This window comes from Macaca nemestrina, chromosome 4 (genome assembly GCF_043159975.1).
Source record: "Macaca nemestrina isolate mMacNem1 chromosome 4, mMacNem.hap1, whole genome shotgun sequence".
Lineage (NCBI taxonomy): Eukaryota > Metazoa > Chordata > Mammalia > Primates > Cercopithecidae > Macaca > Macaca nemestrina.
Window position 1 is genome coordinate 8,276,958 of NC_092128.1, and position 24,025 is coordinate 8,300,982.

General features: G+C 58.7%; 3 protein-coding genes across 4 annotated transcripts; 1 reads left to right on the forward strand and 2 right to left on the reverse strand.

Annotated features, from left to right (window-relative positions):
• Positions 1-41: 41 nt before the first annotated feature.
• LOC105474906 (solute carrier family 4 member 2) lies at positions 42-15,154 on the reverse strand. Its single transcript, XM_011729798.3, has 22 exons — positions 15,041-15,154; positions 12,729-12,894; positions 12,329-12,570; positions 12,130-12,248; positions 10,355-10,590; positions 10,123-10,265; positions 8,530-8,710; positions 6,473-6,608; positions 6,205-6,370; positions 5,979-6,093; positions 5,638-5,822; positions 5,252-5,477; positions 4,944-5,159; positions 4,712-4,860; positions 4,413-4,607; positions 2,280-2,534; positions 2,085-2,174; positions 1,733-1,899; positions 1,064-1,317; positions 801-970; positions 386-559; positions 42-282 (listed from the first exon to the last, which is right to left on the reverse strand). Exons 1-22 carry the CDS (start codon positions 15,089-15,091, stop codon positions 202-204), a joined length of 3,717 nt encoding a protein of 1,238 aa, XP_011728100.2. The 5' UTR covers positions 15,092-15,154; the 3' UTR covers positions 42-201.
• Positions 15,041-17,439, reverse strand: LOC139362685 (uncharacterized). Of its 2 annotated transcripts, none has more exons than XM_071094246.1 (2): positions 17,308-17,439; positions 15,041-15,154 (listed from the first exon to the last, which is right to left on the reverse strand). In XM_071094246.1, the coding sequence occupies exon 2, from the start codon at positions 15,149-15,151 to the stop codon at positions 15,101-15,103; it is 51 nt and encodes a 16-aa protein (XP_070950347.1). In that variant the 5' UTR covers positions 15,152-15,154; positions 17,308-17,439; the 3' UTR covers positions 15,041-15,100. The 2 variants fall into 2 exon arrangements, with proteins under 2 accessions (XP_070950347.1, XP_070950348.1); XM_071094247.1 differs by lacking the exon at positions 17,308-17,439 and adding an exon at positions 15,553-15,665.
• Positions 17,440-19,122: 1,683 nt separating this feature from the next.
• Positions 19,123-23,281, forward strand: LOC105474905 (cyclin dependent kinase 5). Its single transcript, XM_011729796.3, has 12 exons — positions 19,123-19,274; positions 19,922-20,010; positions 20,108-20,175; positions 20,287-20,347; positions 20,447-20,503; positions 21,234-21,329; positions 21,476-21,550; positions 21,710-21,806; positions 21,987-22,056; positions 22,627-22,687; positions 22,803-22,883; positions 23,001-23,281. The coding sequence occupies exons 1-12, from the start codon at positions 19,238-19,240 to the stop codon at positions 23,085-23,087; spliced, it is 879 nt and encodes a 292-aa protein (XP_011728098.1). The 5' UTR covers positions 19,123-19,237; the 3' UTR covers positions 23,088-23,281.
• The last annotated feature ends 744 nt before the right edge of the window (positions 23,282-24,025 follow it).

A 24,025-nucleotide genomic window follows, 5' to 3' on the forward strand; every position in this document is an offset into this window, starting at 1 on the left:
TTCCCATTCATGCCCCCCATACAAAGACAAAAGGCCAGAGATAGGTGGGGGCCAAAGCACTTTACTGCAGGGGCAGTGGGGGAGGAGGGGACATTAAATTATTCACTTAAATAAAAAGGAGGGAGGGGCATGGGAGGGGGGACCCCATCCCACCAGCCTGTCCCCTCGTCCATCGGTCCCTCGGCTGTCCCTCGGCGGCGGCTACACAGGCATGGGCATCTCATTGTACTCGTCCACACCCTCCCGCTCATCAAACACCGGCTCTGCCTCGTTAGCATCCAACTGTGGGGTGAGGGGTGGTCAAGAAGGGAAGTGGGGGGTGGGGGACCTTTCCAGATCCACAGGGAGGCAAGAGGGACTGGGGGAGGCAGGCGGGAGGGCTTACACATTTCATCTCTCGCTCGGTGAAGATGCGGGTGAGCACCACCATGCGGAGCGGCACTGTGAGGATGAGGATGAAGGGGAAGGCCAGGGAGGCAGCTGTGGACATGACAGCCCAGAGCAGGGCCAGGCAGAGCAGCTGCAGGGCCGTAAACAGGTGCATACGGAGGGTCCGGACCTGGGGGGCGGAGACAGGTGAGCCCAGGTTCCTCCCCAGCCTGCTGCTGGGAAGAGCCTCTCCCCTCTTCGGAGTCGGGGATAGAAGAACAGTCCTAGGTGCCACAGAGCCGGGTTGGTACAGAGAGGAGGTGGGGGCTGGCTGAAGTGGGCAGATGGGAGGGGCAGCTGGAGAATGACCCAAGTAGACCAGGATGGCCAGAGGCACACCCCTTCCAGTGGGGAGCTGGGGGGGGGCTTACCTTCTTGACGTAAGTGACATCTGGGTGGTGTTTGGGTGGCATGAGCAGCAGATGCAGCCGTTCATAGAACTGGATCCCATTAAGGGAGGTGACTCCCATGTACAGGAAAATTCCAAAGAGCACAGCCAGGGGGATCTGCCGGAGCAGATCCCCGATAACTATGGAGAGGCCTATGGGAGGTGCAGGATAGTTGGCCACGGGGTCCCCTGGCCCCACTGGCCCTGGGGAATCCACTGGGAAGGGAAGGGCAAGAGGCAACGTACCCACAAGCAGGGCAACCAGCAGCCCTGTCACCCGCTGTTCCTTGACCTCCTGAATCTTGGGCTTGTCCCCAGGTGCCACAGCCTTGCTCATGACAGTGAGCGCGTTGGCGTGAGTGACGGAGCGGACAGTGGCAGCAGCCAACCAGGGCAGGCCAAAGAGGGCACAGATGCCGCCCATGGCCACAATGAGCAGCAGGTCCAGGTGGAAGCCAGAGCCCTTCTGCAGCATGCGCTCCTTCTTGGAGATGATGAGCCTGAGAGAGGGAGGGGTGCTGCTAAGGCCCAGGCTGGACTCAGCTCCACAGACCACAGGGTCTTTCCAGAATGCCCAGCCAGTCCCTCCATCTGGCTTTGGAACCTGGTGGTCCCTGTCCATTCCGTCAGGATTCAAATTCCATTACAGAGCAAAACCTCGGCCCCCAGCCCTTATCCTCCACAACAGCTCCCAGCTAGCACTGCCAGGCTGGCCTGCCCCTCCACGTGCTGTTCCTGTCCCAGCAAACATCAGGGGGTTTTTCTGCTGTCTACAGATTAAACTGTGGCCATCTAGGCATCTGAGGTTCCCTGAAGTCCCTGGGATTGCCCAGTGTGGCTGGAGGTTCCATGCTGAGTTCCCCAGCCTGGCCTGGGGCTCTGGCCTCTCATATCCCTTCGGCCAGGACCACTCACGTGGTGATCTGTGTCTCCATGAAAATGAGGATGAAGACCAGGATGGCAGGCAGCAGGCTGGCAACCATCATCCACACAGGGAAGGGGCTCTTCTCCCCCAGAGGGTTGATGACCCAGCCCCTCTTTTCTGGGGCAGTCACCGAGAATCCACTGGGAACGCTCAGCTTCTGCAGGGCAGACACAGTGTGGGGACAAGGGTTAAGGTAATGTGGAGGGCATGCCATGGAAAGGGGTTGGCATCTTAAGGACAGGCTTAAACTTAAGGACAGGCTGGGTTTGGAGGCTGGAGGGGAACACCTAGACCCAGGGCGGTGGAGGCAGCAGCCCTTGCCTGCTGCGGGCAGCACCTTACCTGGGTATAGGTGTCCTCAATACTGTAATCCACAAGCACCATGATGAGGATGGCGATGGGCACCCCAAAGTCCCCAATCACCCGCCGGATCTGAGTGGGCAGGCACACCGCTCAGAGGCCTGCCACCACAGCCACTGACTTCCTGCCACCCCCCTTCCTGCCCCTAACCCCCTCTTGGCCTTTAAGCCCACGCACCCGGCCAGGAAAGAACCGGCTGTTCTTGAATTTGCGCAGGAAGAAGGCGATGAAGAAGGTGCCGGCCATGAGCACCAGCGACAGCAGGGCCGTGTTGGGCTGGCCCCGGGGCTTCCCCTGCCCAGACTGCCCAGCCAAGCTCCTGTTGCCCGGCCCCAGCGTGGGTCTTGCCCTGGCCCATGTCATGTTCTCACCGCCGTCCACCTCTGAGCTGTTGGAGGCTGAGCAGCCATGCAGGGGGTGCTCCTGGAAGATCTGGGGAGAGAAGGCCACAAGGCCTTCATCAGCTGGACCGCAGAAAAGATTCCTGAGGCTCAGTGAGTGTCAGGTGGAAGGGGCGGGGCAGGGGAAAGGCTGGCCTGCTTTCAAGGAGCTTGTCTTGTTGAATTAAGACAGTGGCCCAGAGAACCAGCTGTGAGCACAGGGCAGTGTGGGGCAGCAAAGACCGAGCGGCTGGTTTAACTCAGGAAGGCAGCTGGTGAGTGGCACCAGCCAGGCTGAGAGAGGATCCGGGGGCCTAAAGGAGGAGGACATGAGCACAGAGTGGTCTCTCACACACATCTGATGCCCAGACTGACTGTCACCTCTGGAGTCTTTCCCCTTTCTACACTCCTGGATTGTTTGACATTTTAACAAAAGCATGTACTTTTGTTATTAAAAATGTGAATTTTAAAAGCAAATTAAAAATAATATATTTTTTAAAATAAAACAGGCTGGGTGCAGTGGCTCACGCTTGTAATTCTAGTACTTTGGGAGGCCGAGGTAGGCAGATCACTTGAGGTCAGGAGTTCGAGACCAGCCTTCCCTGTCTCTGCTAAAAATACAAAAATTAGCTGGGCGTGGTGGGCACCTATAATTCCAGCTACTCAAGAGGCTGAGGCAGAGGCAGGAGAATCGCTTAAACCCGGGAGGCCAAAGTTGCAGTGAGGCAAGGTCACACCACTGCATTCCAGCCTGGGCAACAGAGCAAGACTCTGTCTCAAAAAAACAAACAAACAAATAAATAAAATAAAAAAGATGGACTGGGCCTGGTGACTCATGCCTATAACCCCAACACTTTGGGAGGCCAAGGCAGGAGGATCGCTTGAGGCCAGGAGTTCCAGACAAGCCTGGGCAATCTAGGCAGGCCTCTTCAAAAAATTTAAAAATTAGCCAGGCATGGGGCCCACCTGTAGTCCCAGCTATTAGGGAGGCTTAGGCAGAAGGAACACTTGAGCTCAGGAGTTTGAAGTAATAGCTCTAATGGTGCCACTGTGCCATTAAATATAGAAGTTTTTAAAAAATAAAAGTATGAGTTTTTGGCTGGGCACAGTGGCTCACACCTGTAATCCCAGCACTTTGGGAGGCCGAGGCGGGCAGATCACTTGAGGCCAGGAGTTCAAGACCAGCCTGGCCAACATGGTAAAACCCCATCTCTACTAAAAAAATACAAAAATTTAGCTGGGCATGGTGGCGTGTGCCTGTAATCCCAGCTACTTGGCAGGCTGAGGCAGAAGAGCCACTTTAAACCAGGAGGCAGAGGTTGCAGTGAGCAGAGATCGCGCCAAAATTGCACTCCAGCCTGGGTGACAAAGCAACACTCTGTCTCAAAAAAAAAAAAAAAAAAAAAAGAAAAGAAAAAGTATGAGTTTTTGAAAGATTCATCTGTCTGGTTCAAGTTGCTGTTTGAAAATAAATTAAGGCCGGGCGTGGTGGCTCAATCCTGTGATCCTAGCACTTTGGGAGGCTGAGGTGGTTGGACCACCTGAGGTCAGGACTTCAAGACAAGCCTGGCCAATATGGTGAAACCCGTCTCTACTGAAAATACAAAAATTAGCTGGGTATAGCAGTGCACACCTATAATCCCAGCTACTCAGCAGGCTGAGGCAGGAAAATCGCTTGAATCCAGGAGGCAGAAGTTGCAGTGAGTCAAGGTCACGCCACTGCACTCCAGCCTGGGCAACAGAGTAAGACTGTCTCAAAATAATTAATTAATTGATTAAAAAATTAATCTGAGGCCCTGGTGTGTGTGTTGGCAACAAGCCCCAGGAATGCTCCAGCCTGGCCTCGAATCCAGAGGATGGGACCAAGAGACTCCCTCCAGCCCTGAGACCTCGGCCCTCCTGGCCCAGCTCTCGGCAGGGGCCTGCCCACCTTCACCAGCTTGTAGAAGGTCTCATAGATGAAGATGAGTGATATCAAGAAGGCGAAGATCTCCTGGGTGAAGCGGGAGACAAAGCGGACCAGGAAACTTCCCTCCAGGGCCACCATGAGCAGGGCCAGGAGCACCAGCCAGAAGCCGATCCACACGCGGCCCACCAGGTACTCCAGGTGGTTGCTGCTACAGAACTGGAAGTGGGGGCAGTCAGGTCCCGAGCTCTGGGTGGGGATGCTGTGGGGAGGTGTCTAGGGCAGAGGAGGGGTGGCTGGAGATGGGCGGGAAGAGCCCTCACCGAGAAGAACGCCTCCTCAAAGACCAGCAGGGGCCCCGAGAAGCCGATCACCAGCAGGGGCTGGGCACCCAGCAGGCAGAAGACCACACCCTGGAGCGCTGTGGACATAATCAGCTCCGACACCCCTATCAGGTCCTGCGTCTTCTCTCCTAGGGGTGCAGGAACCAGCTCAGGAGCTGGCGGCCAGGCCCTGGGCAGTCCGCCCCACCCTCTACCTGAAGGCTCTCCTCACCCAGCAGTCCCCCAAAGGTGATGGCAGGAGACAGGGCGGCAAAGTAGATGAAGATGACGGCAGCCAGGCACTGAGGGTCAAGTGCATCTCGGAAGTCACTCAGGTAGTGGGGATAGCGGCGCCGCACATCTCGGATCAGCCCACCAAAAGGCCGCCCCGTCCGCCGAAGGGGATCATCTTCAGCTGCCCCTGCCGCCTCTACCATCTGCAGGAGCGCTGCAACCCAGGCCTCCGTCAGGGCGCCCCAGCCCCTCCTGCCCACCTCACCCCCTTGAGGCAGCCCCGACCCCAGCCCGCCCTGGCCGTACCCTTATCTTGGGCAGATTTGGGCTCCAGCCCGGCCCCTGTGGGCAGCAGCCGGCCCTGCTCCTCTCGCTTCTTGAGCATCTGGCGCTGGAAGTGGGCCACGGAGCGCAGCAGCTCCTCGCCCTGCACTTCTGAGGGCGGCAGCACCACGCTGCAGTCGAGGAAAGCGTTGATGGCCGTCAGCAGGTCGTCCCGCTCGTCAGCCAGGTAGGCTGCCTCGTGGAATTGCTGCCAAAGCAGGATGGGGATTGGGGAGGGCTCAAAGAAGACGGCTGAGGGCCTGGAGCTGGGGGTGGGCAAGGCCGGTGGGTGGGGGGCAGTCGTGGGGATCAAGACTGGCCCAGGGTGGGCTCCAAGAAGCAGGGCCCAGAGGAGGAGGGTAGCTGACCTTGTCTGACATGAGGGTGGAGATGGAGCGGCCGATCTCGTGGTAGTCCATGTTGGCACTGCTCGGGCCCAGCAGCAGGAAGAGGAAACGCACGGGCACCGGCACTTCCAACACTGCGTCCAACTCCACGGCCTCCCGGAGCCGCACAAAGGCCATGGTGGGGCGAGAGAGGAATTCCACACAGCCTAGGGGCATGGGACCATCGTGGGCAACAGCAGAGCAGCAGGACCGCCTTCCAGTCCCTCACCCAGGGGTGGCACCGAGGCAGGGCCAGGGAGACTACAGGACCCTGCCTCAAGGCCTGGCTGCCAAGGCCCCCACATGTGACCTGCCCCACATACCCACGAGGACCACTGTGGCCTCAGCATTCTCAGGGATCTTCTCCAGCAGCTTCAGCTCGTGCTTGGACTTGGAGCGGGTGATGCCACCTGGTGGTGCTGGAGGCGGCAGCTCGCGCTGGGGGACACAGAACAGAGCTCAGCCCAGCCAGGCCCCTCCCACTCTGAGTCCACACCTGGGCTTCCTCAGTCCTGCCGCCAGCCCAGGCAGGGCTGGTTCTCCCCTCACCTCTCGCTCCACCTCCAGCCGGGTCTCAGGAACACCTCCAATGAGAGGCTCAGTGACGTGGGGATCACTCTCAGCCCCCTGACCATGGTGATGCCCCAGCAGGGAGCCCAGGGAGCCAGCCGAAATGTTGCGGGGGAAGGAGAAGTCCTTCTCATCACTCGGGTGGCTGGTGGGGCAGAGGGCAGTGAGGCAAAGGAGGGTCAATGACAAGGGCCGGGGCAGGTGGGCTGGATGAAGTGTCGTCCCCAACTGGCCCACAGGGCCTCACCTGTGTTTCAGCAGCAGGGCCCGCAGCACATTGGCCCTGTCCTCGGCCTTGATCTGGTCAGAGATGACCATCTGCTCCACCACCTGGTGGGCCACTCCGGGCAGGGTCTGCTGGTCCAGATCCAAGAGCACAGCCCCTGGCATAAGATGGCACAGAGGGCCCCTCAGCCCCAGATCGCAAAACAGTGGCAGGAGATGGGATGGGAGCAGAAGCTGGGGACAGGTGGGGCAGCCAGGTGGGTGGGTGCCGGGCCTGGAACACCAGCCTACACATGAAGGACGCAGGCTCGGGTTCTAGCTCCCTCGGGAGCCTAGGTCACATCAACCCTCTGGTTCCTCCCCTCCTCCAGACCCCCAGGAACGTTACAAGGCTCCACAGAGACCACTGAACCTCAGTGACCAGAGAGGCCATCTAGGCCACACCTGCCGGACACTCCTTCCAGGGAGCATCCGGCCTCCACAGGGACGGTCCAGGCCACCCACTCTGTTTGAACCCTCTTAGCTGTTAGAAAACTCTCCTCTAAGTGAGCCAGGTGCTGCGTCACTCTAGGGCCTAGTTCTACCCTCTGATACACAACTCAGCTGGTCTGTGGCCTCATCCGTGTGGCTGTCCTGGAGCCATCTGAAGACCCCCCTCTGCCCCAAGCTTCTTGACTTCCCTGTCAGCTTCTCGACCTCCCCTCACCATTGCACACAGAAGTAACAGTCCCTTCGAAAGCTACCAGGTCATTCATCTGGCAGGGCCAACTTTCAGGAACAAAGACTAAAGAATAAACAGAACCGGCCGGGTACGGTGGCTCACACCTGTAATCCCACTTTGGGAGACTGAGGTGGGCAGATCACGAGGTCAGATGGAGACCATCCTGGCTAACACGGTGAAACCCCATCTCTACTAAAAATGCAAAAAAATTAGCCAGGCGTGGTGGCGGACACCTGTAGTCCCAGCTACTTGGGAGGCTGAGGCAGGAGAATGGCGTGAACCCAGGAGGCAGAGCTTGCAGTAAGCTGAGATAGCACCACTGGACTCCAGCCTGGGTGACAGAGCGAGACTCCGTCTCAAAAAAAAAAAAAAAAAAAAAAAAAGAATGAACAGAACGAAAAGCTCCTAAGCAGCCAGGCTGGAGACCTCAAGGCCTAGTGAGAAAGCCCTTCCACAGTGGCACTTTACCCAAAGCCCCTGAGCCTCACTCGGGGTCTATGGACTCTTAGTTGGGAAACAATTCTAAAAGCAAGTTTCTAGGTCCTCAGCTGCTTTGTTTTTTGTTTACTTTTTTTTTTTTAATTTAATTTTAAGCCAGGCACAGTGGCTCATGCCTGTACTTCCAACATTTTGGGAGGCTGAGGCAGACAAATCGCTTGAGCTCAGGAGTTTGACACCAGTCTGGACCACATGGTGAAACCCCATCTCTACTAAAAATACAACAATTAGGTAGGCGTGGTAGTGTGTGCCTGTAGTTCCAGCTACTTGGGAGGCTGAGGCAGGAGGATCACTTGAGCCTGGGAGGTGGAGGTTGCAGTGAGCCGAGACTACACCACTGTACTCCAGCCTGGGCAACAGAGCAAGATCCTGTCTCAAAAAATATATATATATATATTTAATTTTTTTCCTAAGCTGCCTCAAACCACAGAACCTCAGCTGCTTAGAAACAGGCCTTTTAACAACAACTGAGAGTGGTCACCCATTGTGAAGGAGCAAGCAAGCAAACACAGGACTCGGAAGTCCTGCATCTGTGGTGAGTGGTCATTTCATGAAGTCTATACAGCTACAGATTAGATCACATTCCACAGAATCTCTAAGATGGTACCAAGGCATGCTAGGAATTTCAGAAAGCTTTACATCAAAATGGCTTCTGGAACATTTTCGCAACCAAAACACAGTTGTTATCTGAGAATATCAAGAAGCTGCTGGCTGAAAATGCAAATACGAGCTGGGTGTGGACCACGCTCCCTCTGGGCTCTGGGGCTGTCACACATCATGGGGCTCAAGACAGATTTGGGGCCATTTGGGAGAGTTTCCTGGGGATTGGCCAGGCGGGAGGCGGAGGGGAGCGGGGTTACCGTGGGCAAGGGTCCTGCGGAGCTCCAGGAGACTGCGGAAGGAGAGGGAGGCCACGTGGGGCTTCCCCCAGCGCTCTGTCTCCTCCTCCACGTCCTCTTCAAATTTGATCCAGCGAGCTGTCTCCCGCCACTGGGGCTCCTGGTTTTTGTCCAGCAGCAACTCATTCAGCTCCACAAACACCTTGGGGAGAGAAGAGAAGGCATTTCAGGGTACAGAGCCAGAGGCAGCCCTGGGTGGAGGTCAGAGGTGAGTGGTATCAGAGGGAGCCAAGTGACCCTGGAGAGCATGAGCACAGTGGGTGGTGCACAAGCGCCCCAGTCCCACAGCCAGCTGAGACCCTGGACAACTGACTAACCAATGAGATGCAGTTTCCCTCATCTGTCAAATGGGAACACCTCAAAGAACTGTCAAGAGGACAAAAGGGAAAAGCACATGGCACGCTATATGACTCAGAGTAAGGGCTTGAGAAATGGCCACTGTGTATGAAAGCAATGGCGTTTTGTAGGCCTTTTAACAAGTGGAATGCCTACCAGCCATTCCATTGACAGGCATTCAAGAACTGGCAAAACTAATTGCAAATGAAGGAAGAGTGGTCGCCTCTGAAAAATACTGATTGGGTGGAGCCGTGCAGGAACTTCTGGAGTGTGGGAAATGGTTAGGCAGGTATGGGCCTGCAACAGGGCACTGAGCTGGATGCTTCACACACATGCAGCTTACTGTATGCTATTACGCCTTCATAAAATGAGGACAAAAACACAGTGCGTCAGAGTTCAGGACCAGGGCCCTTAAGATGGGCGGCATCACTAGGTAACCAAGTGACCTTGGCCAAGTCACAGCACTCTAGTTTATGGCTGACACCACCTGTTGTCATCTTCACAGGTGGCTGAGAGGATTGAACAAGTACAGAGGCAACTGGGTTTTGAAAAATGAAGTGTAGTGCTACACAGAGCCACCTTTAGCCCAAGGGGTGCCCTTTATTCAAATCAGAAAATGGCATCTCTTTCTAAGATGGTCATGATACAGAAATCAACAATGGCTCAGATGTGAATTAAAACCACAATACTCAAATCAACGACATCCACCATGGGGAGCATAATCACAGTGCCCAAGTCAATAAGCTCTAAGACGTGTATACTGCACTCTTGTGCAGTGTACAAACTTCACAACGAAAGGTGGCATCCCTGGGCCCGGTGTGGTGGCTCACGCTTGTAATCCCAGCACTCTGGGAGGCCAAGGCAGGCGGATCCCTTGAGGCTAGGAGTTGGAGACCAGCCTGGCCAACATGGTGAAACCCCATCTCTACTAAAAATACAAAAATTAGCTGGGTGTAGCAGGTGCCTGTAATTCCAGCTACTCTGGAGGCTGAGGCAGGAGAATCGCTTGAACCCAGGAGGCAGAGGTTGCAGTGAGTTGAGATCACACCACTGTACTCCAGCCTGGGCAAAAGAGCGAGACCTTCTCAAACAACAACAACAAAACAAAGGTTGCAATCCTGAGGCTTGAGATTATAGCTGGTCTGAGAGGTAGGGGCAGGGTCGTTGGGGGAAGCTGGATGGGAAGTTAATGGAAGACCATGAAGCAGAGCATGGTACCTCGTGGGGCTTGTGGGGGGCCCGGGGTCGGGCCCGAGGTGTGGGGCCAGGCTCCCGCCCTTCTCGGCCACTCTGTGTGGAACCTTTGGCATTCTTCCGCACCAGGTGCCGCCGCACCCCAGGAACGTCCTCAAATCGGTGACCTGGGGGGGCAGAGGACCAAGGTTGGGCTCCCCCTTTCTCTCACTCCTTCGCCCACCAGTGCCAGGCTTGGCCCAGGCCCAGCACTCACTCTTCATGAGGTCTAGGTCGGCTGTGGCCAGCGTCTGGGCCTCACTCTCATCCGTGGGGACCCGAGGCAGCAGTGCCTGCTCAGCCCCGGTCATGCTCCCGATGCGCCTCCTTTCCTGAAGGTTGTAGCTGCGGTGCCCAGGCTGGGCTTTGGGCAGGGGGCGCCCCGAGGCACCCCCGTCGTCACCCCCTGCGGTGCCACTGGCCACCACCGCCACCGCCTCCTCCACCTGGGTTCTAGGCAGACAGAATGGCCGTGAGCCCGAGAAAGCCAGCCTCCCCAACAACGCTCAGCACCCACACAGCGGGGAGCCAGGGAGGGACCACATCGGACTCCGGGCCCTCCTAGCTCCCACTCCCGGGAGGCACAGGTATGGGGATGGGGAGGATTCCGGATGCAGACTGCCAGCATCCGAACCCCAGCTCCACCCTTTTCTAGCTGTGCAGCCCCAAACGATCACCCCAAGGCCCCTCTGAACGTCCACTGCGAACATCAACTGCTCCTCAGCAGCCAGGACTGAGGCCAGACTCTGGCAGTGCCATGAGGGGTGAGATTTTGGAAAAGTCCCAGTGCAGGGCCTGGGGCAGAAAAGGAGCTCAGGACACTGCTTCCTGACAGTCAGCATTCATCCCCCTGCCCCCTCACCCCCTGGCACACCCCTAGCCATGGGACTCAGAGGTTCACAGGGGCCTATGTTTAATCAAGAGGAATAAAGTCCGTGGCACTCGGCCTTGGAGATGGCAGAGAGCTTCCTGCCCTGGGAGGAGGGGTGAGCCTCAGCCTTCACAGACGCCAGCTTCTGCTCTCTCCCTTCTCTCTGCCACACTGGGTGGCCAGGGCCCTGCCACGTGGTCCTACCCCTCTCTCTCAACATCAAGAGCCCCCAGAGCTCAAAGCTCGCGTCCCCTCTCATGACCAGGCTTTCCTAGCCCCCACGTGCCCTAGCCCACAAATTCGACCCTTTCTTGCTGCCAGGCTTTCTCGGAAGCCCCAGCCTTCTCCCGGCCATCCTGGCACCCCTAAGGCCACTGTAACCTGCCGCCCACATCTGTGCCATGGTCCCAGCAGGTTATGCGCTCCCAGAGGGGACAACATGCCCTTCACTTCCCGCAGCCCTTCACGCTGCCTGGCACCCAGAAAACAACTGGTCTGTGATTGTAGTGACCTTGAGACCTAGTTCAAAGTCATTTTCTCCAGGAAGCGTTCCCCCAAATGCCAATCATCCACCGGTACTGACACTTTCCCTGAACCAGCCACTGGGTGCAGTGACAACATGCTGATGCCATCTCACATGGTAACATTTGGTTTCCAACCAGTGTGTGTTGGCAGTGCTCCAAGGAGAGGGGGGTCTTCTTTGCCTCTTGAACCCTGGGGCCTCCAGCAAGTGCTGGGAGGTCACCAGTCCAGTACCTGAGCCAGTACTGGCTATTGCTCCCGCTACACCACAGGCAGGGGTGGGAGCAGGGAGGGGTGGGAGACGGGCAGGGGTGGGAGGCAGCTTAGGCAGCACATGTTCTTTCCCAGGCTAAACCATACTTAGAATTCACACCACCCTTAATCCCTACAGCCACCCAGTGAGAAAGGTTCTATTATGCTTGGTTTCCGATAAGGAACCTGGGGCTTGGAGAGCTTAATTAAGTTACTTGCCCAGCCAGTGAGGGCAGGGCTGGGATTTGAACCCTGGCCTGGTGATTCCAAGGCTCATGCTTTGTTCCAGCATCATCTCTAGCAGGGGAAGTGTCTGTTGGGGACACTGTTGATTGGGGTATACTTACCCAGCCTGGGCCCCTTTGGAGGCCCGAGGAGTTGCCTCCTGGTGGGGCAGTGGTGCAGGGGAAGATGGACTGGTCCTCTCTGCCTTCCGGTCAGCACTGTCATCCTCTTGGAGAAAGAACTGTAACAAGGACCCATGTGGGCAGAAGTGACCAGGACAGGGCCCTGCCGACATCCCCTAGGAGCCCACGCCCAGCACACCTGCACCGAGGAGGGTGTGGAGGCAGGGGATGGCTGCGTGACTGCCCGGGCCCCCTCGGCCTCGATAGCCTCATCCTCATCTTCCTCCCCTTCCTCAATGGTGGGGGTTTCTCCAGTCGGGGAGGCTCCTGGGCGCCTTCGAGGCTTCCGTCCTGGGCCCTGGGGTGTCTTGCGGCGGCGTGCATCCGGAGGCAGGTGGGTGGACAGTGGGTGATGGATGTGGTGGGAGGACTGACGGTGGTCTGCAGGGAGGAGGGGGACTTGGCTGCGGCAGGCACAGCGTCCCCTCCCCTGCCATCCTGCCCCCCGCCTCGCTCCTCCCACTAGGACCCCAGCCCCTTCTTAACTGAAGAGTCAAACCTGATATCCCTGCCTCCCCCTTCCCTGCCTGCCCCCTCACACTCAAAGTCTTCCTCCCCATAGCTGCGGCCTGGCTCCTCCCCTCCGCGAGACCCGGCCTCATGTAGGATCTCCTCAAACCGCTCCACGCCCAGGGTGCGGTGAAGTTCGTCTTCCTCCTGCTCGGGGAACCCAGGCGTCCCAGGGCCCAAGCTCTCTGGCTCTGGCTGTGTGGAAGAAAGCATAGAGAAAAAACACACAGGACTCACTGGGAATTGTACCCCGAAACCTCACCCTTCCTAGTGCCAGAGACCCAGGACCCCTCCCCTCAGCAGCTATCTCCTCTAATGCTGGTGACTCAATATCCCCCCAGCAGCTGTCCCTTAAATATAGGGACCCAGGCCAGGCACAGTGGCTCACGCCTGTAATCCCAGCACTTTGGGAGGCTGAGGTGGGTGGACTGCTGGAGGTCAGGAGTTCAAGACCAGCCTGACCAACATGGTGAAACCCCATCTCTACTAAAAACACAAAAATTAGCCAGGCGGTGGCGGGCACCTCTAATTCCAGCTACTCAGGAGGCTGAGGCAGGAGAATCACCTGAACCCGGGAGGCGGAGGTTGCAGTGAGCCAAGAACGTGCCACTGCACTCCAGCCTGGGTGACAGAGTGAGACTCTGTCTCAAAAAAACAAAAAAGAACACAAATCTAGGGACCCAGTCCTCCCAAGCAGTCTGCCCCGTCAAATGCAGGAAGCCAGTCCCCCTACCAGTACACATCCCTTCAAACACAGGGACCCAGTGTCCCCCCAGCAGTCTGCCTCCTCAGATGCAGAGACCCAGTTCCCCCAGCAGCTGTCCCCTGGGTTCTGAACTACCCTCATCCCAGCCCAGCCCCCTTGGCTGTGCAGTCAGTTCAGGGCAGGTGGAAGAAATCCCGTGTGTCCAGCCCGTCTGCAGCCTGGAGGGAGGGTGTGTGAACCGGGAAGTTCACATGACAGATAGTGAAGAAACTCCCCTTGGCCTGAGGACAACTACTGAGCCCAAAAAGTAACTTCTGGAGGCGCCCAAGCTGACCGCCCCAGAGCCCGTCTGAGTCAAAAAAACTAGCCCCGCAGGGACAGGAATGGATGCCCTTCAGCCCCCAGGAGAGCTCCCCTAGCCCCCAGGCCCCCAGCCCGAGCCCTGGGCCAGCTCCCTAGCCCCACCCCTCACCCCACCCCCACAGCCCCCACCTGAGTCATCCTGCGGGCGCGGAGCAGCGGCCGGCACAGCCGGCAGGGAATGCGGCGATTGCAAGAGCTCAGCACAGCTAAGTGGCAGCCGCCTGGTCAGGCAGCCTTGGTCCAGCCCCCCACCCACCCACGGTCTTAGCTACAGGCGCCGCCAAATATTTGCTCAAGAGCTTCTGGACCTGAAGGGCATCGGGATCTCCAAGGGCGGGGGTATGCAGCCCCCTCCATGGCGGTGCCAGCAGCGAGAATAAGGAAGAGCGCGGGGAGGAGGGCTGGGGCGAAGGGCGGGTCTTAGGGGCGAGGTGGGGACTGGAGCGGCTGGGCCTGGCAGAACGCCGGATGAGGTGAGCGGGCCAGGGGGCTGGCTTCTTCCCTCTGTACGTAAGGCTCCTGACCATCTCCTGGCTCCCCCATCGCCCAGCCCCACTCCCACCAGAAGCAGCCCCGTGGGACGAAGGGGCGGGGAGAGGCGCAGAGAGCTTGCCCCCATGGGGAGAGAGGGTAGCAGACCCCTCGCACCTGAGGCCGCAGGAGGAAGTCCATGGCCGGCAGGGGTGAACCTGAGAAGGAGGGGGAGGGGACCAGCCTGCGCCCCTTCCCAGTCACGTGCCCTTCTGGGCCAGAGTGACCAATAGCGGAGCTGATTGTGGCACGGGGTTAATCATTAGACTCCTTAGGAAAATCCAGAGGGGGCCATGTGGAGCGGTGGCCACGTGAGGGCAGGGAGGGGCGGGACTGGGTGGCACGTGGGCAGGGGGCGTGGCCAGTCACGGCAGGCGAGCTCCGCCCAGAACACTCTCCCGCGTGCAGACTTGACCTGGGGCCTCTAAGGCCGGCTGGGTCTGAGACGGGTTGCTGGGTGAGAGACCCAGGGTTCTCAAAGTTCCTCAACCGCTGAGGCTAAGCTACCTAGGTCTTCAGGTAACAGCCTCAACTCCCTCCCCAGGACTGGAAGACGTTTGATACCCCCACTACCCATCCCCCCGCACGACCATCATGCAAGGTCAGGGTAGGGATGGCAGCGTCCTCCCGGTCTGCACACTCACACACGCTCACACCCCTGGTTGGTGAGGACCCTGGGCCAGAGCACACAAGGCTGCCAGGGAGGGAAGGTCGGGCTGGCGACCTGGGAAACAAACTCACCGTGCGAAAAGAATCTGCGCCCTTGGTGGGGCACCGGGGGGCGCTGCTCATGGCCGAATCTTAGCCCTTTTCGCTGTCGCTGCGGCTTTCAGGGCAACAAGGCGGAGGCATAACCTGGATGGGGGAGAGGCCGGATCACCATCGAGAGCCCTGGGAGGGCAGGAGCCACCGCGCAGGCTGCGCTGCTGGGGATCCTCCTGGACTATGAAGGGCCTCAGAGTGGCCCTTAGCGGCAGCCACAGCACAGAGAGTTATTTATAGGAAGAAAAGAGAAGAACAAGGAGACAGGAGAGGACTGAGGCGAGTGGGGCCAAAAAAGGCCGAGAGACTGAGTAGAGGGAGGAGGAGAGAGAAGGTGGGAGAGGCCGCAAGAAAAATGAGGGAGAAAGGAGTCAAGGCCCAGGCCCGGAGAGAAAGCAACAGAGATGAGGGAGGGAGCGATAATAAGCCGGGGAAGGACGGGAGTGAAGGCTCAGGCAGACAAGGGAGCCTCGCAGGGTCAGGGCACCCACCAGAGGTGGGCCTGAGACCAGAGAGGGTGTGGCGGGGAGGGTGAGACACCCCGTGGAGCTGGGGCCGGACTGCCGAGACAGGAAGCAGACGAGAGGAAGAACTCTGGAGAGAGCCCAAGATGCCCCCCCAGGGAGGGGGCGCCCCCTCCCCAGTGCAGGCTGGCAGGAGTCTTGCCTCCCCCAGGTCCGTGGGGGCTGGCAGGAGGGAAGCAGGCTGGCTGGGTGGAGGGCAGGAGCTCAACTCCACTCACTCAGTGGGAGGGAGGAAGGCACAGAAGGTGGGCATGGGCTGGGCAGAGCTTTATAATGGGGGAGGGGCATGTGATGGGCTGGGAGGGGGTGGGCACCGCAACCTTGAGGTTCTGCCTCTGAGGGGCGGTCTGGATCCCGCCCCTTCAGAGCCTGGAGCCAGGAAAATCTGAGTGGCAGCGCTGCCACCCTCCTGACTGTGACTGTAGGGAGTCTGGGGAGGACACTGTATGGTGGGGGCAGAGAAGGAGCTGCAGGAGGGAGCCCAATCCCTGCAAATAGGGGGCCTATTCCTAGTGGGTCAGCACAGGGGACACCCAAGACTGGCAAAAAGTGATGGTACCGATGCTCCCAGTGTGTTGCTGGGGACTGGGGGTGCCCGACTCAGGAGTAAGACAAGTCAGTGTAGGGTCAAACAATATAGGTCGGGGGGGGGGCTCACCCAGGATGGGGAGCCTGGCAACACATTCTTGGCAAGCACTCCAATTCGGCTAACTACGCTCTTCCCCTCCCCCTCAGCAGGCCTTCAGCCAGGGCGGGCGGTGTGGGTGAGCGTGAGGGCACCCAGTCTGGGAAGGTTGTGGGAAGAGTCCGCCCTGAGCACCTGCAGGCGCCCACTCCCACCTCAGGCTGTGCCCTCAACGCGCTCCTCCACACTCTTCTGCACCCCCTCCCCCGCTGTCCCAGAACACAAAGCAGCTTCTGTCCAGAGCATCGGTGCCGATAATCCGGGTAGGGGCACATTCCTCGGACCAGCCCCGACCGGCCCAGAGGATTAGCATCTCTCCCCTTGCCCAAAGGATTAGCATCTCGGACCCCCACTTGGGCATTAACCACCCCCCAAGTGAACTCGTAAATTCCACAGCTCTTCCATGTAGGACTGGCGGGGGAAAGGAAGCGGGATAAAGTAGACCCTGGATTTCAGGCAGTGCCGTCTCTCACACCCAGCACAGAACTCCCCGCCTAGACAAACCGACCCCGGGAGTCAGGTCCAACTCTCCGGGCTCGTCTTTCCCATCCCCACCCAGCTGCTCCCTCTTCTGCCTGACCCCTTGTCCCGACCTTACCCGCCACCCGCCTTTCCTGGCTTCGCCTCCCAACCCGGAGACTGGGGATGGAGGCCCCGGGCAACCCCCAGTCTGGGCGCCCCGGACGGGACTGAAGGACTATGCGGGGTGGCCGGAGGGGAGGGATGGTCTGGAGCCAGCCGGGGAGTGGGAGGGCCGGCGGCTCCTCAGGGAGACTACCCACTCCTGGTGGCAGGGGGCGCGGCACCATGGCTTTAGGGAACTCTGAGAAAGGGACCCCGGAATGCCCGCCTCCGACCAGCACTCCATCCGCCTCCTCATCCTTCTCCCCAAGACCGCGGTTCCCCGCGCCCCAGTCTCCGCCCTTTCCTCCACTTCCACTCCCTCCCTGCTCGAGTCCCGAGTTCCCCCCTCTCCTTCCCCCTCCCTTCCTCCCTCCGCGGCCCTGGCCCTCCCCCGCCACCGCCTCTCCGCTTACCCGCTCGCTCTGGACTTCGTGCCCTGGGGGTCTCGGGGTCTCTCCCCGTCCTCCGGCACCCTCGCGCGCTCCCGACGACTGCCCCGTGCCCACCCCGGGGCGCGCCCCCGCCGCTCCCAACTTCTCCCAACTCAACTTTCCCCCGCGCCACGGGCAGGCCAGCCCCCTGCGTGCGCGCCCCCCGGCGCACCGTGCGCGGTCCCGCCGCCGCGGGTGGGGAGGCGGGAGCGGGGGCAGGGGCAGGGGCGGGGGCGCGCTTCCAGGCACAGCCCGGCACCAGGGGCCGCCCCCGCCGTCCCTCTGCCCCAAGCTTCCCCACTCCGGGCTTGGAAGCCCCGAGGATGCCGTCTCTTGGCTCCATTACGGCACCTCTGGGTGGAAAGGAGCCCGCCTCACGCTACGGATCCCAGGCAGTAAAACGCAGGCACAAGGAAATTCGGAGAAGTCGAAACATAAACGTATCGGGATTGAGATTCTCTTGCGGCCCCCCTCCCAAATAACCCCCGTGCCTCCAAGAAAGCCCCTGAGGGACGGTGGCGAGCAGTTGAGAAGGGTGACAGCGGCTGGAAGCTGGCTGCCCAGTACCCTGAGCTGATCTGGGAGAGGGCAACTTGTTAGGGGCTCCCCACTTCCTGAGAGGGACAGAGATTCGCTATGGTGGCCTCCTTCCTCTTGAATGGAACCTCCACACTGAATCGAACCCTAGTCATAGTCATCACTTATCATTCAAGACCTGTGTGTAGTTCTTGTTTGCCCAACGAAATCACAAAGTCTTCCAGATAAGGAATGTACTTTTCGCTTCTTTTCTCTCGTGTATGCAAAAGCATTCAGATAGAAACGAGTTAATTAACACGTGTTTGGCAGTAACTCTGGTTCCGGTGCCGAGGAGTGCTGTTTGGGATCCTTTTCCCTCGGTCCGTAGCCCTCAAGAATGCAATCATGAGACAATTAGAGAGGCAGCGCAAGGGAATCTATAATCAACTCCTTTAAGGGATGAGGTAGAGGCTGCTGCAAGTTGAGCATCGGTCTGTGGTCTTGTCTGTGGAGGGGGTTAACCAACCTGCCGGCCACACCCTGGCTGACTCCAGTGGGCCCCGTTCCGGAGACTGGGGTCTGGGGGGACCTCCAGGGCTCCACCCAGCTTTTCTCAGCATGTCAGAGTTCAGCGGCTGGAGTCGGGTGGGCTCCGAGACAACAAACGGGGCCCAGCAGAGAGAGGGGTCTTTGGCGTGTGTCCCTCCACTAAAATCCAGCCTCAAAGGGGCACAGCTGTTCTCTTCCCAGCCCTGCGGTCAGCTGTTCCCTGTGAGGTCATCATCGCTCACATGCATTCCCCAGTGAATCCTGGTGTCACTAGGTGGCTTGGGGAGAGGTGGAGGAAACCCGTGCTGAGGTCGTCAAGAGGCCGTTGGGAACTCAACGCCACCAACCAGGTCAGAGCTGGGCCGCCAAGGCTCGGGATCTAGGCCGCCAAACCCCAAACCCCTAACCGAGAGCGCTCCGCCCCCATCCCCGCTGCATTCTGGAACGCGTAGTCCCGGAGCAGCCCTTTTCAAGAAGGCTGGGAGCACATAAAAGGAATAACAACAGCGGGGCACACTGGGAACCGCGGCGCCGCGGCGGGGCGCCCGGAAAACGGACACGCGTTGCTCCCTGGGACTTGAAGTCCAGGGTTTTGCCTCCGCGGTGGAACCGGAGCCCTGGAGTCGAGTGCTGCAGAGAGCGTGAGCGCAGACGGCTGGGGTTTGTAGTCTTCTTGTCCTCGGTCTCGGGCACTGCGGGGAGACCTTGTTGTCTTAGGACTACAAGCCCCAGAAGGTACTGCGCGGCCAGGCGGGGCGGGGCTGGAGGCTCGGGTGCCGCCTCCTCTGCAACGCCGGGGCCAGAGTCTTAAAACCGAGGGCCCGCAGGGGTCCCCGCGGCCGCCGCGATGCAGAAATACGAGAAACTGGAAAAGATTGGGGAAGGTAATGGAATCTCGAGATGTTCCTGCAAGAGCCCCTCTGCAGATCCTTCGGCATTCCTTGCAGCCCTGGCTCCCTTACCGTCGGCAATACCTACAGGCTCCGACCTCAGCAGCGGCTGCAGCCCTGGCCCCCGAGCTCAGCACTCCGTGCAGACACCAGTCTTCCCCGTGTTAGCATTTCCCGCAGGCTCTCACTCCAACCTTAGCGTTCCCAGTAGACCCGACCTCCCAACCGCGACACTTCCTGAATTTCTCACCCCAGCCTCAGCACCACTTGGACAACCTCACCCCGAGCCCCAGCCTCGGTTCTTGCTGCAGACCTCCAACCTCAATATTTCTGCAGCCCGTCAGTCCTCTCCCAGGCCCCTCCTCACCATTTCCAGACCCTTCCGGAGCACCGCCTTCATTTTAGACATCCTTGCCCTCGCAGCCGCACTCGCCCCTCCTGCTGAGCCCCTGGAGCCTCCGCGGGCACCTTCTCCTCCCTCCTCACCTGCCACATCCTCACTCACAAAGCTCACCCACCTACCTTCACCCTGAATCCCTTTCTTTGCATATTCAGACGCTGCCTTCACCTCCCGGGAGGCATTTCCTGGCTTAGGGAAGAGTGCCGCATCCTCCCCCTGACCCCTGACCTCCTTCCCCTAGGCACCTACGGAACAGTGTTCAAGGCCAAAAACCGGGAGACTCATGAGATCGTGGCTCTGAAACGGGTGAGGCTGGATGACGATGATGAGGTAGGACTGGGGACTGAGATAGGGCCTGGAGAGGGGGTTGAGGGCCTGGGCTGGGTGGGATCTGACTGCTGCCCACCCGGCCCCCTCACATATGCAGGGTGTGCCGAGTTCTGCCCTCCGGGAGATCTGCCTACTCAAGGAGCTCAAGCACAAGAACATCGTCAGGTGTGCGGGAGGCGGGTGCTCCTTGCCGGTGTGGCCGCTTGGGGGAGGCGGGGGCTGACACTGGACGTCTGTCAGGCGGACCTGCATGGCTGAGCCCTTCTTTTGCCCTAGGCTTCATGATGTCCTGCACAGTGACAAGAAGCTGACTTTGGTTTTTGAATTCTGTGACCAGGTGAAAGGCGGGGTTTGGGGGACAGTAGCCTTGGGAAGGTATAGGGGCCCAGACTGAGGTTAAACTCTGTCCCATTCCCCCACTCATATCCCTTTTCAGGACCTGAAGAAGTATTTTGATAGTTGCAATGGTGACCTTGATCCTGAGATTGTAAAGGTGAGGAGAGTGGTGTTGGGGGACCCCTCAGGCTGGGGTCAGAGTCTGCATTCAGTGTAAGCACTCCTTGGGCTCTAACTTTGGGCCCTGAACGGGGACGCTCTGGGGTGTCAGAGAATGAGAAAACCCTGTTTCTGCCCTCTAGGAGCCTCCAGTCTTAGCAAACATTTTCACGTGGTCGTCTTTGACCCACACAGTGGCACTCTGACGTCAGTGATAGTATTTACATTCAGAGATGAGAAAATGAGGTTCAAGGAGATACACTCATTCATTCAATACATACTTACTGAATGCTTCACTGTGTGCCAGGTGCTCTTCTAGGCCCAAGGCCAAATGCCTTGGTCCAGGTTCCAGGGAAGCCAGTCCTGAATGATACTACAGCATGATATTTATGTGCTGTAGTATCGTGTGCATACTCACATGCCGCCAGGAAGGGAAGATCAGCATGGGCTAGGATCTAGGCGGGATCTAGGATCCACCTGGCAAGGCCCATTAGGCTATATGGTCCAGGAAGATGGGGACCAGGGCCAGTTTCTTCACTCTTGTCCCTCTAATGCCTAGTACAGTATAAAGCAGGTTCTGGATGGCGAATGAATGGTGTCACTCTGAACCAAGTGCTGAAAGGTGGGTGGGGTGGAGTGAAGCACAGGGTGAGGAGAGGAGCCACCCATTGCTGGGCACAGTTGCATGTTCAGGGTGTCTGACTCCCTTCTGCCTGCTCTCCTCCCAGTCATTCCTCTTCCAGCTACTGAAAGGCCTGGGATTCTGTCATAGCCGCAATGTGCTACACAGGGACCTGAAGCCCCAGAACCTGCTAATAAACAGGGTACTTCTTGGGAAGAAGGTGGGGAGTGGGAAGCCTGGGGCCAGGGCATGGGGAGCATGGAGGGAAGAGGACTGGGAGGATGGAGTCTGTGCTGTCCCAAGGCTGCTTAAAGGCCCTTCTCCATGTCCCCTTCCCATTCCCCTCAGAATGGGGAGCTGAAATTGGCTGATTTCGGCCTGGCTCGAGCCTTTGGGATCCCTGTCCGCTGTTACTCAGCTGAGGTGAGCTAGGAGATGGGATATGGGATTGGGGGAGGGAGTCCCTCAGCTCCAACCCCAGGACCCAAAACATTAATTTCCTCTCCTCTCTGAGCCTCCTCCTCAAACCTCCTCCCCAGCCCTCTAAGTGGGAGTCCCCTGTCGGGGGGCGGTCTCCTCCAGGTGGTCACACTGTGGTACCGCCCACCGGATGTCCTCTTTGGGGCCAAGCTGTACTCCACGTCCATCGACATGTGGTCAGCCGGCTGCATCTTTGCAGGTGACGTGCTGGGGCGCTGCAGAGGCACCTTCTTTCCCATTTGGGTTGACAAATAGGGTCTGGAGGGTTCCCTCTAGGGGAAGGGAGGGAGGCTCTGGGACTGGGGCTGGAAGGTCAGGGGGCACCTCAGAGTGAGGGGTCCTTCACATGTCACATCTTAGCCCCCTATCTGCCCCCCAGAGCTGGCCAATGCTGGGCGGCCTCTTTTTCCCGGCAATGATGTTGATGACCAGTTGAAGAGGATCTTCCGATATCCTTGTTTTCCTCTGCCTTGAGCCCTCTGGGAGGGGACAGCCCATGGAGTTTTGAGTGCAGTGGGTGAGGGCAGTGATGGTGTGGGGTGGGGTGATGGGGTCTGTAGGGCTTCTCTTGAGGGCAAGGGGAGACAGCAGAGGTGCTGGACACCCTGATTGTCACAGTGCAGATACACACTGGAGAAGGTATGGCTTGGAGACAGGCAGTGTGCCCTGGGGGGCAAAGCCAAGAGGGTGTCCCTCCAGGTGAGAGATGGATGCCAGGATGAAGGAGCCAAAGACAGCAGGACACATTTTGTGGGAGCGGGGCAAGGACCAGTTCATTAGGACTAGGACAGCAGCATGTGGGTTAGACTAGTTAGTGATTGTCATGGGAAACGTGGTTGGATGTACGAGTGACGTGCCCGGGGTTGCTTCTGTCAAGCTCAAGCCAGAGGGTAAAGGGAGGGTGAGAGAAGTAGGTGGTGGGTATGAGGAATCCTCCCCGGGAGGGGAAGAGGCCCTCACCCTGCCCCTGAAGATGCAGCTGTGGCCCTTTCCCATGTGATCCTTGACTCCGTGGACACGCTGCTGGGGACGCCCACCGAGGAGCAGTGGCCCTCTATGACCAAGCTGCCAGACTATAAGGTGTGATGGGGAATTGGGGGGTCATGGTTCATCAGGGTCACTCTTGTTTCACATTCCTAGCAGCCTTCACCCCCCTCCCCCTACCTCTAGTCTGACCCTCCCTGCCTTTCGACAGCCCTACCCGATGTACCCGGCCACAACATCCCTGGTGAACGTCGTGCCCAAACTCAATGCCACGGGGAGGGACCTGCTGCAGGTACGTGACTTGGGGTAGAGGGTGGGTCAGGACACTTGCCCAGAGGGGACTACAGGAAGGCAGGGCTCTGGGCAGTGACCTGTCCTGAACCTGCCGCCTCCTTTCCCCCATCTCCAGAACCTTCTGAAGTGTAACCCTGTCCAGCGTATCTCAGCAGAAGAGGCCCTGCAGCACCCCTACTTCTCCGACTTCTGCCCGCCCTAGGCCCCAGGATCCCCGGCCTCCAGGCTGGGGCCTGGCCTATTTAAGCCCCCTCTTGGGAGGGGCAAGATGGTGGGGGTGCCCCGTGCACTGTGCTCCAGCTGTGCTGGGCCCAGCTGGGGTGGGGTGCCTGAGCCTAAGTTTCTCACTCCCTTTGTGGACTTTATTTAATTTCATAAATTGGCTCCTTTCCCACAGTCTGGCTGATGTGGTGGTCAAGTGGCTCTACAGGGGCCATGAGCTGGAGGGGTCTCTGCTCTGTTACTGCTGGCCACAACCCTGCTTCTGGCTCAAAGACAGCACCTTGCTCTTCTACTTTAAGAGGCCATGACCCTCACCCCTCACCCCTGGGACAGGGCAGCACTGTCCCTGCACACCCCTCCCTCCCACCTTCCCTCCCTCTGCCCAGGAGGGCCTGACATGGTCCCTTGGAGTGAGGGGGCCAGTATCTAAGAGCAAGAATGGGCTCCCTGCCAGGGTGGGGAGGAAAGGGCTGGGCCTGTCCTTGTGGTTCTCCATATCTCAGGTGGATCCTCTTGTCCCTTCCCTCATCATCCCCCCATACCCAGGCCTGCAGGCTGACACAGGAGAGCCCGAAAGATATGGTTCCATCAGGAACACCCCTTCCCACTCCCTATTTGTCAGTTTCCCAATGTTTGGGGTACAGTGAAAGAGAGGGAAGTTGGGCCTATGGCTGGGGCCTGGTGTGTCCTTATTGGCAGGAAGGGGAAGGGAGAGCTCCCCCAACCCTCACCCCCACCCCCACCCCCACCGTCTCAAGCCTTAGGCCTTTAGCTCTTGTGGGGAGGCTGGGAGACAGAACTTGTTGGTATGGAGACAGGCTGTGTGCCACACTTGGTCCCAAATGTGGGAAAGGAGTCAGGATATAAGGCAGGACACAGGTGGTCTTGAAAGTGGAGTCACTCCCTGTCTTCTCGCTG

Excerpts from the sequence above, each read along its gene's own strand:
- LOC105474905 (XM_011729796.3), top strand. The coding sequence starts at position 19,238 with ATGCAGAAATACGAGAAACTGGAAAAGATTGGGGAAG. Across the intron at positions 19,275-19,921 it reads ACTGGAAAAGATTGGGGAAG|GCACCTACGGAACAGTGTTC; the intron begins GTAATGGAATCT and ends TCCTTCCCCTAG. Across the intron at positions 20,504-21,233 it reads TTGATCCTGAGATTGTAAAG|TCATTCCTCTTCCAGCTACT; the intron begins GTGAGGAGAGTG and ends CTCTCCTCCCAG.
- LOC105474906 (XM_011729798.3), bottom strand. The coding sequence starts at position 15,091 with ATGAGCAGCGCCCCCCGGTGCCCCACCAAGGGCGCAGATTCTTTTCGC. Across the intron at positions 12,249-12,328 it reads CCACACCCTCCTCGGTGCAG|TTCTTTCTCCAAGAGGATGA; the intron begins GTGTGCTGGGCG and ends TCCTTGTTACAG. Across the intron at positions 283-385 it reads CCGAGCGAGAGATGAAATGT|TTGGATGCTAACGAGGCAGA; the intron begins GTAAGCCCTCCC and ends CTCACCCCACAG.